Below are 15,288 nucleotides of genomic sequence, written 5' to 3'. Positions count from 1 at the left end.
AGCCCTCCACCAACTCTGCCTCACACCCAACCGGGACAGCAAGGGAGGTTGATCCTGCTGGCTCCTGAGCTGCTGTAGGTGGGTGGGTCCCAGCAGAAACGGTGTCAAGTGCAGCTGCCTTGGGTTCCCCATTCACGCTTAGATCTATTTGCTGATCTGGGTCAGGGAGCATCTCTACAGGACTGATGGATACCTTAGGGGTCAGATGGAAATGAAAACACTTTACAGAGTTCAGCCGTTTATTGCCTTCATGGGATGGGAGAAGAGGGGGAAGAGATGGGGTGAGAGAGGGGTGCCTCAGCTGAGCGCCAACTCCATCTGGTCAGAGCTGGCCAGAAAGGAGCAGGGGTGGGGACCAAGCACTGGCGATGCGGACACTTCCATGGGCCCCACCCCCTTGGGCCGTCCTCCCACACCCCTGCTAGCCTGATTGGCAGGCTGTGCCCACCCTCTCCAATCACGCCTGTGGTGGGTCCTGGTTGAAGGGCTGGAAGACAAGGAAGATGGGTTTGTCGGGCATCAGGATGAGGTTGAATATGGTGTCCACATCACTGAGATGCTGCAATTCAACCTTGAAGCTCTCCAGAATCTGAGAAAGAGGGGTTGTGGGCTTAGGAGAGAGGCAGGGAGGGTCTGTCTCCCCCAGGCCAGGCTTATTGACCTGTGAGCAGTGCCTGTTGAGTGTGATCTGAGAGGCTCCAAGGGGTCTACTGCCAGCTCCTACTGAATCCTGCGCAGAGCCTGAACACGCCACTAGTGCTTTGTCCCCTTGGTTCAGGCTTTCACTTTGGTTTCTACAAGACCTTTCCCACCCCACCCCCATCCCATCACCACTGTGGGGAACATATGACCAGGGAGCACCAGTGGGTAGTAAGTGGATTTGCCCAGAGAGGAGACAGCAGGGAATTGTGGAGGAGGGGAGACAAAGTAACGGGAGACAGATGTCCCCAGGCTTGACTCACATGGATGAGGAAGAGGGTCATCTCGAGCTCAGCAATCCGCCGACCCACGCACTGCCGTACACCCCAGCCAAAGCCCAGGTTCCGGAAGTGAATGAGGTCCCTGTCTTTACCCAGCCACCTGGTTGGGTCAAACTTGTCCGGATTCGAGAAGAAGGCAGGATCTCGGCCCATGGCATAGATGGCCACTTGTACCAATGTCTAGGGACACAGTGAGCAGAGGTCTGAGTAGGCCTCACCTCCTCACAGCCAGGAGCATTACCCGGCATCTCCACTCCCGGTCCCTAGCCTGGCTACCCAGCTGTGCAGCACAGGACGCTGCCCACTATGTGACCTTGAACGAGGCCTCCCCTCCTTCCCTGAGCCTCGCCCATTAAATGGGCGTGACTGAAGACACTAGGCCAGGCACGGCGCAAGGGATTGCCCTGCCCCTTTCCTCAGTACCAGAGGGTCCCCAGAGCCCCAGGCAGCCAGTGGGATCTCCCTCCTAACCCTACACTCCAGCAACATTCCAAAGACCATCACCCACTGTGTCCACCACCTCTGCCCTTCATTCGGACTTGGACCACTGCCACCAAGGACCCCACCAGCCAGCTCCAGGAAGAAAGGTAGGACAGGAGCCCCCATCGCCCCCATCTGTACGCAACTGCAATCTGCCCCTGGCCTTGTCTGTCTGACTGACAGAGCCTGCAGCCCTCCTGCTACACCTACCTTGGCAGGAATCATGTAATCTCGAAGAACCAAGTCATTTGCGAGGTATCTCTGTAGGGTCACGGAGATGGGGTGGAGTCTGCCAGTGAAAAGCGTTCAGAAGCTGATGCCCTAAGGCCTGGACGAAGCCCTGCACCTGGCGTGGCATCTCAGCCCCAGCTGCAGCACCCTGGAGGACCTGGAGGCAGGAGCCTTCTCCCTATTCCCAGCTATCTTCCCCAGACTTCCCACTTCCTGCTACCAGTCTCCTCCACCAGCGCGTTCTTGTAACCCTGTGCGCAGGCACAACCCTGCCCCTGCCCAGGGATTTGTGGGGTGGGGGGGGTGGGGACAGGCATAGGTGGGGGTGGGCTTGCCTCAGTGTCTCCTTGATACTAGCTTTGAGGAGCGGGACCAATTGCAGCATCTTGCTTATGTCTCCCTGGGCCTGGCGCCGGGCATTCAGGACCTCCTCCCGCAGCATGTCCTGCACATTCAGGCTGCGTGCCATCTCATACAAGTGCCACTGCAATGTCATGGATGTCTGGCAGGGAGTGAGAGGGTACAGAAAACCAAGAGGACAGGTCACTCCTGGGGCACCTAGACCCAGGCTAAATTTTCGTTGCCAAACACCTCTCCCCACCCTTCTCCCAGTATCCAGAAACCACCATCCACAAAAAAGCAAAACAATTCAGACGGCAAACGTCCAAGAAGCCTTTCTTGTGGCCCAGGCAGGAATGTTTGGGGCAGCACTTGTCCCTGCCCTCCCCCTCATGTCACCAGAGCCCACCCATCTCCCCAGCCAGTAGAGGGTCATCCACATAGCTAATGCCTTCTTCCAAAGGACTCCAGAGGCCCTAAGAGGCCAAATCCTACTTCTGTAACGGTTGTACTCCTGAATGATTGCCATTCATCTTGAGATGCCTGTTAAATGACCAGCCCTCTCCCCAGTAGAACTTCCCCCTAAACTTAACATCTGCCTACAGCAGCACAGCATATAGTGAGGCTCAAAAATGCTGAAACCAGGGCTTCCCTGGTGGCGCAGTGGCTGAGAGTCCGCCTGCCGATGCAGGGGACGCGGGTTCGTGCCCCGGTCTGGGAAGATCCCACATGCGGCGGAGCGGCTGGGCCCGTGAGCCATGGCCGCTGAGCCTGCGCGTCCGGAGCCTGTGCTCCTCAACGGGAGAGGCCACAACAGTGAGGGGTCCGCCTACCGCAAAAAAAAAAAAAAAAAAAAAAAAAAAGCTGAAACCAGAACAACCAGACCTGTTTTCTATCAGTATTGCAATTAGCACATGGTATATACTGAGATTAATCTCAGTGTTAGCCCAAGGTCGTGACTGTTAACTTTCACTGAAGGTATGAGTGACCCTCGTCAAGCCCCACAGTTCAGATTCCTCAGTGGGGGGACCCTGGGCTGGAACAGCCCTCTGCCCTAGGGCTAGGATACGAGCTGTTGGCATATTATCTTACCAAGGACCATATTTTGGTCCAAGAGGTTTGGACATGCTCCTTCTTCTTCCCAGCAGAAACAATTGTGAAAAAATGTCATCCAGTCACTTCCTGGCTTGAAATCCTTGCCTGGCTCCCTGGAGTCCCCAGATCAAGTCCAGAGGCTCTGACCAGACCCATGGACCCCCTCCAACACTTGCCTGTTGCTCCCAGCCCACCGCCACCTCTCTCCAACATGCTCCTCATGCTCTAGCCACACTGAGCTACGCACAGCTCCTGAAGCCCAGAAATCTTCCTCATGCTGCTCCCTTTTCCTACAATTCCCTTCCCCAACCTAGGAAGCAAGTGTGTACTCCTTCCTCAAGGCTCAGATCAAATGCATGTATTTGTCTCGGTACTTCCAAGGCTTGACACAGAATGGGTACTCAGGAGATACTTGTTTAATAAGGTAGTCAACTAAGTTACTAGCTGTGTGACCTTGACAAAGTTCCTTAACCTCTCTGTGCCCCAGTTTCCTTATCTGAAAAAGGGTTGTTTGTGAATCCTAAATGAGTTAACACATGTGAAAAGCTTAGGACCCCCGCCTGCCACATAGTAATCGCTTAATAAATGTTACCTAAGAATAATAGCTGCTTTGGTGCAGGTGAGCTTTTTTCGGAGATCTCTTCTACATGACTGACAATGAACTGTATTTAAAATATGCTCAAAAAAAAAAAAATATGCTCAAAGCCTCCATCTGTAGCCGAGGGACGGAAAGGCCTCCATTAGAGTACAATGTAAATATGATACGTAGGAAATCAAGTTATTCACCTAAGCATGACACATGCTTCTCCCCAGTCCTGAAATGCTATTCCTCCTCTGTCCTCCTGGCAATAAGAGGAAAGACAAATTGATTTTACTCTGTGAAGCACTCTCCCTGTCCTACAAGGCCATGTTAGTCTCTCCCTTCTTCTCAGCGTTGTCAGTACCTGGCACGTGCCTCATCACCCAGCCCTATAATACGGTGAGGTAGTCATCTGTGTCCATGCTACCTCCTTGTCATGGGCTGAATTGTGTCTCTCCCAAATTCATATGTTGAAGTCCTAACCCCCAGCACCTCACAATGTGACTGTATTTGGAGATAGGGCCTTTAAAAAAAAAAAAAAAAAAAAAGGTAATTAAGGTAAAATGAGGTCATGTGGGTGGGCCCTAACTGAATAGGACTGGTGTCTGTATAAGAAGAGAAGGAAGACCATGTGAAGATGTAGGAAGAAGACGGCCATCAATAAGCCAAGCAGAGGGGCCTCAGAGGAAAACAACCCTGCTGACATCTTGATCCAGAACTGCGAGACAATATATTTCTGTGGTTTAAACCACCCAGTCTGTGGTACTTTGTCATGGCAGTCCTAGCAAGCTAATATACTCTTCCTCTCTGAGCCATCTGGGAGATTTGAAGTCTACTATAGTCACCTTTATAGTCTCAGTGCCCAAATCATAACTAATAACCACGAAACACTAAAGAATTAACCCTCACCATCACATTAGCTTGAGAAAGTTTAAGGTATTGGAAAAAGGGATGGCACATAAGACAGAGAAGTTTTGACTTTCAAGAACAGAAGTTTCTGGGGCTTCCCTGGTGGCACAGTGGTTAAGAATCCGCCTACCAATGCAGGGGACACGGGTTCGAGCTCTGGTCCGGGAAGATCCCACATGCAGCGGAGCAACTAAGCCTACGAGCCACAACTACTGAGCCGGCGCTCTAGAGCCTGTGAGCCACAACTACTGAGCCCGTGTTCGCCAGAGCCTGTGCTCCACAACAAGAGAAGCCACCACAATGAGAGGCTTACGCACTGCAACAAAGAGTAGCCCCCGCTCGCCGCAACTAGAGAGAGCCTGTGCGCAGCAATGAAGACCTGACACAGCCAAAAATAAATAAACAAATTAATTAATTATTTATTTTTAAAAAAGGACTTGGCCATCCAGGACCTTTAAAAAAAAATAAAGAACAGAAGTTTCTGAGGTATTGTTCGGCCTCTGGGAGACACCACAGATGATGCCTTCAGACATCGGGACAGCTTTTCTGAGGTCCTGCCTTCCTTCCTGACTCAGAGTAAGCTGTGTCACCCACCTGTGCCTAGTCACTCCCTCCTCAGAGGCAAAGACAAAATGGTGGATCAGCCTCAAGGCATGCTCCATGCATGACCAGCTTGACCCGCCCTCCTAGGAGATTAGCATCTAGGAAGTAGAGTCAGGAGAGGGAGATGGACCCCACATGGACAGGGTTTCAGACAATGAGGCAGGCTAGTGGGAGGGGGCATAGGGGCACAGGAAGGGACAGGATGTGCCCCTACAGCCACCTCACTGTGTCCTCACCGTGTCCACGCCCCCTGCAAGCATCTCTGTAATGTTGGCCTTGACGTCCTCAGAGAGCAGCTTGTCATTTCCCAGGAGCCGGTAGAGGATACCTGGGTAATTGGTGAACTCTCTTTTCCGTCTCAGGTCCCAGTAGAAGTTCTCGGTGTATTTTTCAGCTGTGGGGCAGGAAGAAAGAAAATAGAGTGAGGCCAGGACTTCCCTGGTGGTCCATTGGTTAAGAATCTGTGCCTCCACTGCAGGGGACACAGGTTAGATCCCTGGTTGGGGAACTAAGATCCCGCATGCCATACCATGCGGCCAAAAAAAAAAAAAAAAAAAATGGAGTGAGGCTCTCTGAAGAGGGGAGGGAAGGAGCACGATCTCTGGTGGGAGGTGGTACAGGGGCTTGGGGATTCTAGAGCCCTGCACTTTCTAAGCTGCCGTCTTTCTGAGCAGCAGTCTCTGCTAAATCCTCCATATCTGTTTTTTTGATTTATTGACCATAGCTCTTTGGGGTAAGTGCTATCATTCCCATTTTACAGATAAGGAAACAGAGGTCCATCTAAGATAATGACTTGCCCAAGGTCACAAGGGTGTCAGGGGCAGGGGCAGGATTTGACTCCAGGCCTGGCATCTTCACCACATCCCAATCAGCCTTCTCCACCCTTTACCAAGCTCTCTCACCAAAGTCCTACTCTGTCACCAAGCACAGCTGTGTCTGAAATACTGGTGCTTAACCCATGTTGGGAATCACGGGCTCCTTGGAAGAATATGATGGACCTCTTAAATCCTCTTTCTCCAGAAAAATCTAATCAGCCCACCATATTCAGGGGTTCCTGGGCCTTCCTGATGCCCATCCCTGCCCACCAGAGGGTGGGTTTTCTACATGGCAAGCCAGTGCTCATTGACATAACTTGGGACAAAGAGGCAGGCTGAGGTCTGGAGCTTCCAGCTGACTTTCTCTCTCCCTCTGTCTCTTTCTCCCCACTCCCCCAAATCTCATCCCTGCCAACCGAGGCCCGGATTTCCCATCTCCTGAGATAGACAGGGCTCTCCTGGCCCCCACATATGGCTGCTCAGGGTACAACCCTCACCTTTATTGAAAATTATGTCCCATGCGGCTACATGGTCTCTCCAGGTCTTGGTCCTGAACAGACGGAACAGGTCTGGAGGGAGGTTGAGCATGGGGACACTAGTGTGGAACATCTGGTAGACAGCATCGATGAACTTCTGGGCCTCAGGGTCCACTACTTCGTCCAGCATCCCCAGGCGCTCCCCAAACATGACATTGGTGATGGCTGCAGGGGAAGCAAGGTTGAGGAATCTCTTCCAACCCGACCATCTGAGAGCCTCTGCTCCCAGGAAACCATCCCTCCCAACACATAAGAGCCCCTGCACCCAACCTCAGCTTCCTTCAGTAAAGAAACTGAGGCCCGAGTCCCAAAGGGCTAAAATTGCAGGGCTAAGGAAAACTGCCTTTCTGGCGGCCAGTCAGGTCCTTCAGAGGGTCATGTGGCAGACCCTAAAAAGGGATCACTTGAGGGGGAAGCACAGCCTCCAGCCCAGGCTGGGATGAAACTGCTCAGCCCCTCTTCCCCCAGCACCCTCAGCAGCCTCTCGGCTTTCCTCCTGGAAAGAGAGGTTTCTCGTCTATAATTGACCAAAGTGGCTAAATACTTCCTGAAACATGTCAGATGGGTGCCTGGGGGACATCAGTCCCTGGTAATTGGCCATCCAGGGCCCACTCTGGCTGGACATAAGAAGACACAACAACTCCAAGGTTTTCCTACCTCCTGGGTCAGCAATCTGAACGCTGATTTCATGCCAAACTCTGGGTACTCCAAATCTCCTGAAGAGATTTGAGCCCCCATGAGCCCCCATCAAGCCACAGGGCCTTTGCATGTGCATGTTTCCTCTGTCTACGCTGTCCAACCTCCTTATTCCATCTGGATAATTCTTACACATCCTCCAATACCCTGCTCGGATTAACCACCCAACCCTCCCCTTCCCTCCCAGACCTAAAGGGAAGGTCTCTGTCCCAGGAGATTTGCGGAATGAAGGACCAAGCCAAGCCTGGCTTTTGGAGGAAAGTGGCAATCGGGACCTACATTTTAGAGACTCTTGCCCCCATAGCTTGAATCAGATGAGAGCGTGCAGCTCCCCCTGGGTGGCTCATGGCAGAGAATGTGTTCAGCGGCTCATCTCAAGCCAATCCCGACACTTCTTCAGGGTCTGTGTTGGGTCTCTAGGTGGGACGCTGGGTTCTCCCACCCCCAAGACTGTGGCCAGGTAGGTTCAAGCCCCTTACACTCAAAGGCGAAGCGAAACAGGTCTTCCCTGATGTCCCCTGAGAACTTTCCAGAGCCCTGCTGCTTGATGCGCCTGTGCAGGACGCCGACGAAGTCCTGAGACACTGGGTTCAGCAAGGGAATGAAGTTCTTTATGGCCTCTGGAGCCATCACCTCCGTGTTCAGGACCAACCGGTCTTTCTTCCAAGCTCCTGCCTTCCTGAGAAAACATGGGCCCTCGGGCCCTCACGGTCACAAACCCCAGGCCTGGCAAACACAGAGGGGGCTGACTTGGCTCTCCCAGGAGGCTGAGCCACAGCTCAGAGTCCAGCACTCCATCCGCGTCCTCCTCTGCCCTCACCTCCTCCCAGCTTCTGCCTGGCCTGGGCGGGGCAGCGGGGAGAGAAGTGGGGAGGTGTGTGACAAGAAAAAAAGAGGCTGAAGGAGAACAAAACCCCAACCCTGCTCTACTCTCTCTGCTGCTGCTGCTTCAAGCCAGAGAAATCATATTCTTAGAGCCTTTAAGCAACTTTCCAACCCTCTAGTCTTTGCCTCTGCTACAGGCCTGCCCTCCTCACCACTTCCCCTTGCTCCTGGCCAATCTCACCTCCTACCATTCAAGGGCCCCTCTGCATCACCTTTTCTGACCCCTGCACAGACACAATTGACCAACCTCTGCACCCCCAACACGTCCCATTAATCACATTGGTGGGGAATCTCAGGTGCCCAGAATAGGGTTAATGCCCATTCTTATTCTCAGCTTATGGCCCATTCTTGAAAATAAATCCATGCAAAGCCCTCTTTGTCATTTTGGGGCTTTGTTTATTTACAAGCATGTTATTATGAACTCACCACCCAGCAGAAAAACTAGGAACTTGACAATAACCTACAGATGCCCACCTGGTCCTCCCACATCCTGCCTCCCCGGCTAAGGGGACCATCAACCTGGATCCCTTGTTTGCTTTTGTATATAGTTTTATCTGACCGCCATGTATTTCTAAAACATACTTTTTAAATATGTATACTTGTTTTCAACTTCTTCTAAAAGCTGTCGTGATTTGCTTTGTTCCCTCAATTTCATATTTCTAGGTATCATCTGTACTGTTGTGAGTCACTGAGTCTGTTCTTTTTGACTGGGGTATGCCACTGTCATTCATTCATGCTCCTGTTGGGCATTTAAGTGGTTTCCAGGTTCTCACTATTATGAACAACCCTGTTGCAAACATTCTAGTACGTGTTCGCCTCGGGGGGGCAGGATATTCTTTGGAGTATATGCTTGAGAGCAGAACGGCTGCATTGTAAGCATGTGAACATTCAACAGCAGGAAGTAATGTCCAACCATTTTCCAAAGTGATGCCATCAGTTTTCAGCCCCACTAGCAAACTATGAGCATTCTAGTTGCTCTATATCCTCACCAACACTTGCTATGGTCACATTTTAAATTTTTGATGAGCAATTTGGCGGAAAACGGTACCTATTACATTTAAATACACTGATTTGTTCATGTTTCTCACTGTTCCTTTAGGCTATAAGGGACTCACGGTGGCAGGGCCCTGCCCTACTTGTGACTCAGAACCCAGCACAAGGACTGGTACATAGTAGACACTCAATAAAATGGGACTTAATGAATGAACCAGTAAATGAGGACTTTTCAAGGTCTTTAATTAGTCAGTAAGATCTTCTGCCTGACCATGTCGCGGAGGGTTGGCAGGGCAGTTCACCATCCCCATCATCTGTTTTATGGAGGCAGGAAGATGACAGGGATTTGTCTAGAGGCCCCAGCTAGAAAGAAAAGGCAGGGCACGCATGGCCCCAGACCCTCACCCCCAGCCTCTGCCCTCGCCACAGCTGCCCATCATCTCCCTCCAGCCCCTGGGAGATGGCCCAAGACTCACTTCAACAGGACCCCGATGGGTTTCTCGTAATACTGGTGATAGGCAACCCAGGGTGGGATGTTGTATCGTTCTGGGTTGGGTCCCTCGAACTTAAAGAGAAGGGCCACATCTTCAGGGTCGATGATATAAACTGACTCCAAATTGCCGAGCTTCTCTCTGGAGGGGCAGAGAAGGGGTGCTGTGATGTAAGGTTTGAGGAGACCCACGCACACCCTGGGCAATCAGGACACAGTTCTCGGCTCGTCTGTAACCACCTTGTGGCTGACAGCGCAGAGCAGACAGGCCTGGGAGTGGATTCCGTTCCACAGCCTCCTCGCTGTGTGACCTAAGTCCCTTACCCTCTCTGAGTCTCAGTTTCCTCAGTGGAGATAAATGCAGTACCTGTCTTACAGCTGCTGAAGGATAAGATGATATGAAGCCTAGGGGTGTGATTCCCGTGAGACGTTCTATAAGTGACAGCTTTGTGCTTCTCTTATCATCACAGTGGCGCCTGCCTACCTCAGCACATCCCCAAGACTTACCCAGGGCCTTCTATGGACCATCAAGTTCTCCATGTTCATTCTTCCTTTGTGTCCACACTCTCAGCACCCTCCACCCTCTCACCCAGGCAGAGCTCAGAAACATGGCACCTTCGTGGCAGCTTGGGGTGACCCTGTACTGAAGTGATTCCATTCAGCTTGTCAGGCAAGCCAGGCACCGGCCAGGCAACCCCTTCTAGGCTCTAGGATTGAAGTTCTGGGAGTGGCTGCCCTGCCCCCTGGAATCAGATGTCCAACAAAGTACCTTGTCGCTATTAAAATAAAACTACAGTAAAACGTCAGACCCAGGGTATAAATATACCTCAGAGCACTTTGCAGAGAGTATTAAAGCACAGCTATTGTGAAACAACAGAAAATTCTACTTCTCACTTGCATCTGCCTTTTGCATAAGAAAGTTAATTCAAGATACCCTTTAAAAAAAAAAAAAAAAGGTCATGAAGAACCTAGGGGCAAGATGGGAATAAAGACGCAGACCTACTAGAGACCGCACTTGAGGACATGGGGAGGGGGAAGGGTAAGCTGGGACAAAGTTAGAGAGTGGTAGTATATATATGGACATGTATACACTACCGAACGTAAAATAGATAGCTAGTGGGAAGCAGCCGCATAGCACAGGGAGATCAGCTCGGTGCTTTGTGACCACCTAGAGGGGTGGGATAGGGAGGGTGGGAGGGAGGGAGACGCAAGAAGGAAGAGATATAGGAATATATGTATATGTATAACTGATTCACTTTGTTATAAGGCAGAAACTAACACACCATTGTAAAGCAATTATACTCCAATAAAAATGTTAAGAAAAAAAGGAATTAAATACATTTATAAATTATGTTCTTAGAGTAAAATAGCAAAATAAAAGATACTTATTTCTAAAGAAAAAGAAAAAAGACACACTTTAAGGTAAAATATCATGGAACATACAGGTATAAGCCAAATTCTCATTCTCTCTCTCTCCCCCCTCCCTCCCCTCTCTTCCTCCCTCTTCCTGGAGAAAGGAGAGGGAGGGGGAAGGGGGAAGGGAAGGATAGGGAGATGGAAAGAGCACTGCTTTAACCAGTGACCCATAGAGCCTGGGCCTACCTTCCGCAAGTCTCCTTGGCGAGCCATGGCCTCCTTTTTTTTTTTTTTTTTTTGAATTTTAATTTTATTTTTTATACAGCAGGTTCTTATTAGTTATCTATTTTATACATATTAGTGTACATATGTCAATCCACAGCCTCCTAGAAAATCCTCTCAGTGTTTTCCCAGCTGCCACACAGCCTCAAACCACTGACTCCATTAAAAAAAAAAAGCTAAGCAAAGTCCTTGAACTGCTATTGTTATTATCAATTCCACCTCTGGGAATCTAGCCCAAGGCAGCTATCTGACATCAGACAATGATGCCTGATGGATGAGAATGTTCATAGCAAAAAAATGGAAAAGGATGTGTAATAGCAAAAAAAAAAAAAAACCTAGAGTGGACTAAATGTCCACTTTAAAGAACTGGCTAAAAAAATATACCTTATCCATGCTATGGGTTACTATGCTGCCTTTTCAAATTATCTTAAAGTGAGAAAAGAGAAAAGAGAAAAAAAGTCCTCCATACATTGCTATAGGACAACGCCAAACAGCGTATAAATATATTCACATTCTGAATGGAATATAAATATTATCAAAACTGAGATTGTATCTGATTTCAATTTTTCTAAATTGTTTGATAAAGAACAGGGACAGCCTTGTATTAAGGAAAAATCCACAAAACTTGTATTTTAAATTCCTCACGTTCATTTAGAAGTTTGTTATTTCAAGGCTATAGCTAGAATAGTGACACACTGAACTGTAAGTTAGACAATCAAGATTCCAGCCTTGGGTTCGCCCTGATGAGCCGTGTGACATTGGTAAGACCCTTCTCCTCTCCGGGCCTCAGTTTCCCCATCTGTAAAGTGGGGATAATAGCACCAACTTTAAGGACATGTGCCAAGGCTCAGATGAAAGTGACTCAGAAAGTAGAAAGGGGTTTTATAAAATAAAGAGCTCCTACGGGGACTAGGGGCAGGAAGGATGAGGCGGGGTGGAAGAAGGGGATAACGAGAGAGCTCCATGAAGTGAGGTTGGGGATAGAGGCCTGGAAGAGAGAAAGAGACAGACAGACAGACAAGGAAGAGAGACTCAGGAGCAGACTTCTCCCAAGCCTGACATTCAGTCTGGCGGGGTGGGGGGGCAGGCAGCGCCCTGCCTCCAGCCAGCTATAAAAAAGTCACTTAAGACTTCAAAAGGCATTGTGGGAGAGGGAGGAAGTGACCCTGACTAGGGAGCAGCTGGTCCCCTACATAAACTAGCCTCCTCCCCCAGCCCACCTATCCAACCAGCTAACATGTCCTACATGCCCTTCCCTCATCTCAACCCTTTCACTTAAAGTAAAAGTAAAGTGTTGTCCCTCCTGGTGTCCCCTCCCTGCCCTCCCCTCCCCCTCCCCTATGCTCTCAGAAAAGAACTCAGGTGTGTCTTGAAGCCCACCCACCTTAGAAACTGCTAGACCAGAACAAGTGAGGCCTCCCACCAAGGGCAGCCCCCAGACCCCACCTCCATCCCAGGGCAAGAAGGTGGGGTACACAGTGATCAAAAGACCGAAGGCCCTTCCTCCTGGCAGGAAGCTAGGCAGATGCTTGGGGAAGAGGGGCTCCAGCCAGGCCTAGTAGAAGGGACAAAATCAGCTGCTCCAGAGCTGCACAGGGCCAAGGGCCGAGGCCAGAGCCCCAGCAGGACAGGGTTCTAGCTGAGGGACCAGGGCAAGAATCCTAACCTCTCTGAACTTCATTGTCTTCTGATAATAGGGATGATAAACTTACCTTGCAAGGTGTGCTGCGGATAATGGATGTAGGGAGGCATTTGTCAGGGCTTGTTCTCTTAGCATTCCCACCTCCCTAAAGTTTCAAAGGGTATAGGACCTGGGGACTGTTGAGGCCTCAGGGCTGGGAAGTGAACCCACTGTCTGGGAAGCCTTATCCCTTCTCCTGCCACCCCCAGGCAGGAAGAAATAAAGCCAGAGGTGAACAAGAGCCTGGAAGGGGAGGGCAGACCATGCGAGGAGAGGGGAGCCCAGCAGGGCTGCCCTATCCCACCAGCCCCCAACCTCTGCCAGGCTTACCTGTAAATGGGGCCATACTTCTGGAAGTTCTGGACGTGGTGATAGTGGATTTTCTGTGAGCCCTTCTCCCTCCAGAAACGGTATAGGTTAAGCCAGCCATTGTCACCAGGGGTGGGGATCTCGTTGAAGGGGCGAGGGGTTTTAGTGGAGATGCCGGCTCCCTCTCCAGTGCCCACCCTGGGATGCCCCAGGCCCTCCCGCGGGGTGCTCAGGAGGGGCTGGCAGCCTCTGACCAGGACTGAGTGGAGGGGAAGCCCCCTGGCCAGCATGCTGCCCCTACAACTGCTCCTACTGCAGCAGGGCCTGACGAGGTGACTCTGGCCCTGGGCCCCTGGGGCCCAGCTTATAACCACCAGCTCAAGGTTAAGCGAGAAGCTGACAAAGCGGTCAGCCTCCCTCCTCCTCCCGCTGGCTCCAGCCCACATAGCCCCTCCCAGACTCGAGAACTGTAAAGAAAGAATGTTGTCCACCATTCCAGTTCTACAAAGATCAAGCCATTAGCCACTGCAGTCACCCACCTGAGGGGAACCCCTCCGTGCACCCTGAGGGAGACTTCAGGATGAAGAAAAACAGGAAGCATTTGGATTATACTGGCCCCTAGAGAGTTAAGATGTATATCTAAGGAAAACTTTCCATGCCCCTGGACTCTTGCACCTTCCCCTACATAGAAAAGCACTAAAAGCATTAACTTGAGATGTCTGTTGATTGTGATTAGCAGTAATCTTTTCATGTTAGGCTACATGGTTTTTTTCCAGCAAAAAGTTCATATAAATCGTGGCTTCTCCCTTACTTTTCTGGAGCAGACCCTCAGAGCTATCTGAAAGGCTGTCTCCTGGGCGATAGTCCTGTAGGGTAGCAACACTTGCCACCTCACAATGTCTCTTTGGGATGCAGATTATTTCAAGATGAGAACAATCAAGGCCCAAAAGACTTGGGAAGAGACTGACCTTCCCTTTAACCGCCTGAAGAAGTTAGATAGAAGGCCTGTTTCAGGAATCACCAGAGACATCGGCAAAGAATATGGGCTAAGTGTGGTGAGGGAAATTCTTAGAGACCAGAGACCACTCTGCATCCCATAATCTCTGCATGGCCAGCAAACATTTATTTACCAAACATTTGCTTTCCCATCTCCACGTCCCTTCAAAGTCCTAAACCCCTACCTCTGGCATCCTCTTTTGTCTTCAGCTGAAGATGGTCTTTAGGTGACATTTTCAGCTATTTTGGCGAGTTAGTTTTTCTGAGTCTCTCCCATGTATGTGTGTTTTCTTTTTTTAAAGATTTATTTATTTATTTCGGATATGGACCAATTTTAAAGTCTTTATTGAATTTGTTACAATATTGCTTCCGTTTTATGTTTTGATTTTTTGGCCACGAGGCATGTGGGATCTTAGCTCCCCAACCAGGGATCGAACCTGCACCCCCTGCACTGGAAGGCGAAGTCCTAACCACTGGACCACCAGGGAAGTCCCTAGATGTGTTACTAAATTTTGTTTTATTTTCTTCTGATGAGACATCAGTCTCATGTCAATTTCATTCTTAGACCAGCCAGAAGAACCTAGAAGGGTAGAGGAAAACGTCTTCCTCCCCAACAGGTGGCAACGAGGGTGGAATGCAACTTTACTGGCTGGACACTACTCACTCCAAAGCTGCTACAGTTAAGAGACCCTGGGATAACTGACAAAAGGCCCCAGAATGTAAGAATTCTTACTATGTCAGTCTCCCGGATCTCTGCCTTCAGGGTCTGTTGGAAATGAGACTGGTGAGTTTTTCTCTTTTCTAAAATAGATTAGCTGGAGAAAATATCTGTGGGCAGCTCCTTGGGTTGGGTAACTCTTGGTTTGAAATTTGGCAGGATACCCTTGCTTTGTTGATTCTTCTGCTCCCAGAAATGGTCACTGTTTTCCTTTGTCTCTGTTTCTGGTGTCCTTTCTCATAAGGAGGAAAACCATTCAAAGGATTAGGTTTTCCCTTCATCTTGTTCTATGTCTTGAGAGCTTGGCTTGTAAA

At 50.1% G+C, this 15,288-nt stretch overlaps 1 protein-coding gene across 1 annotated transcript; it reads right to left on the bottom strand.

The window, feature by feature from the left end:
- Nucleotides 1-457: 457 nt before the first annotated feature.
- CYP11A1 (cytochrome P450 family 11 subfamily A member 1) lies at nt 458-13,550 on the bottom strand. The gene is made up of 9 exons (XM_030875296.2): nt 13,282-13,550; nt 9,619-9,774; nt 7,744-7,943; nt 6,530-6,733; nt 5,454-5,611; nt 2,027-2,193; nt 1,671-1,749; nt 963-1,160; nt 458-589 (listed from the first exon to the last, which is right to left on the bottom strand). Exons 1-9 carry the CDS (start codon nt 13,548-13,550, stop codon nt 458-460), a joined length of 1,563 nt encoding a protein of 520 aa, XP_030731156.1.
- Nucleotides 13,551-15,288: the final 1,738 nt, after the last annotated feature.

The sequence above is a fragment of the Globicephala melas genome, chromosome 2 (genome assembly GCF_963455315.2).
Source record: "Globicephala melas chromosome 2, mGloMel1.2, whole genome shotgun sequence".
NCBI lineage: Eukaryota > Metazoa > Chordata > Mammalia > Artiodactyla > Delphinidae > Globicephala > Globicephala melas.
The sequence above is the reverse complement of the archived record's forward strand: the minus strand, read 5'-3'. Positions and strand labels throughout refer to the sequence as shown.

Bases quoted from the DNA above. Each gene is read 5' to 3' on its own strand.
- CYP11A1 (XM_030875296.2), bottom strand. From the start codon at position 13,550: ATGCTGGCCAGGGGGCTTCCCCTCCACTCAGTCCTGGTCAGAGGCTGC. The intron at 9,775-13,281 runs GTAAGCCTGGCA...CTGCCCCTCCAG, and splicing joins AAGTATGGCCCCATTTACAG to AGAGAAGCTCGGCAATTTGG. The intron at 7,944-9,618 runs GTGAGTCTTGGG...ATGTTTTCTCAG, and splicing joins CCCATCGGGGTCCTGTTGAA to GAAGGCAGGAGCTTGGAAGA.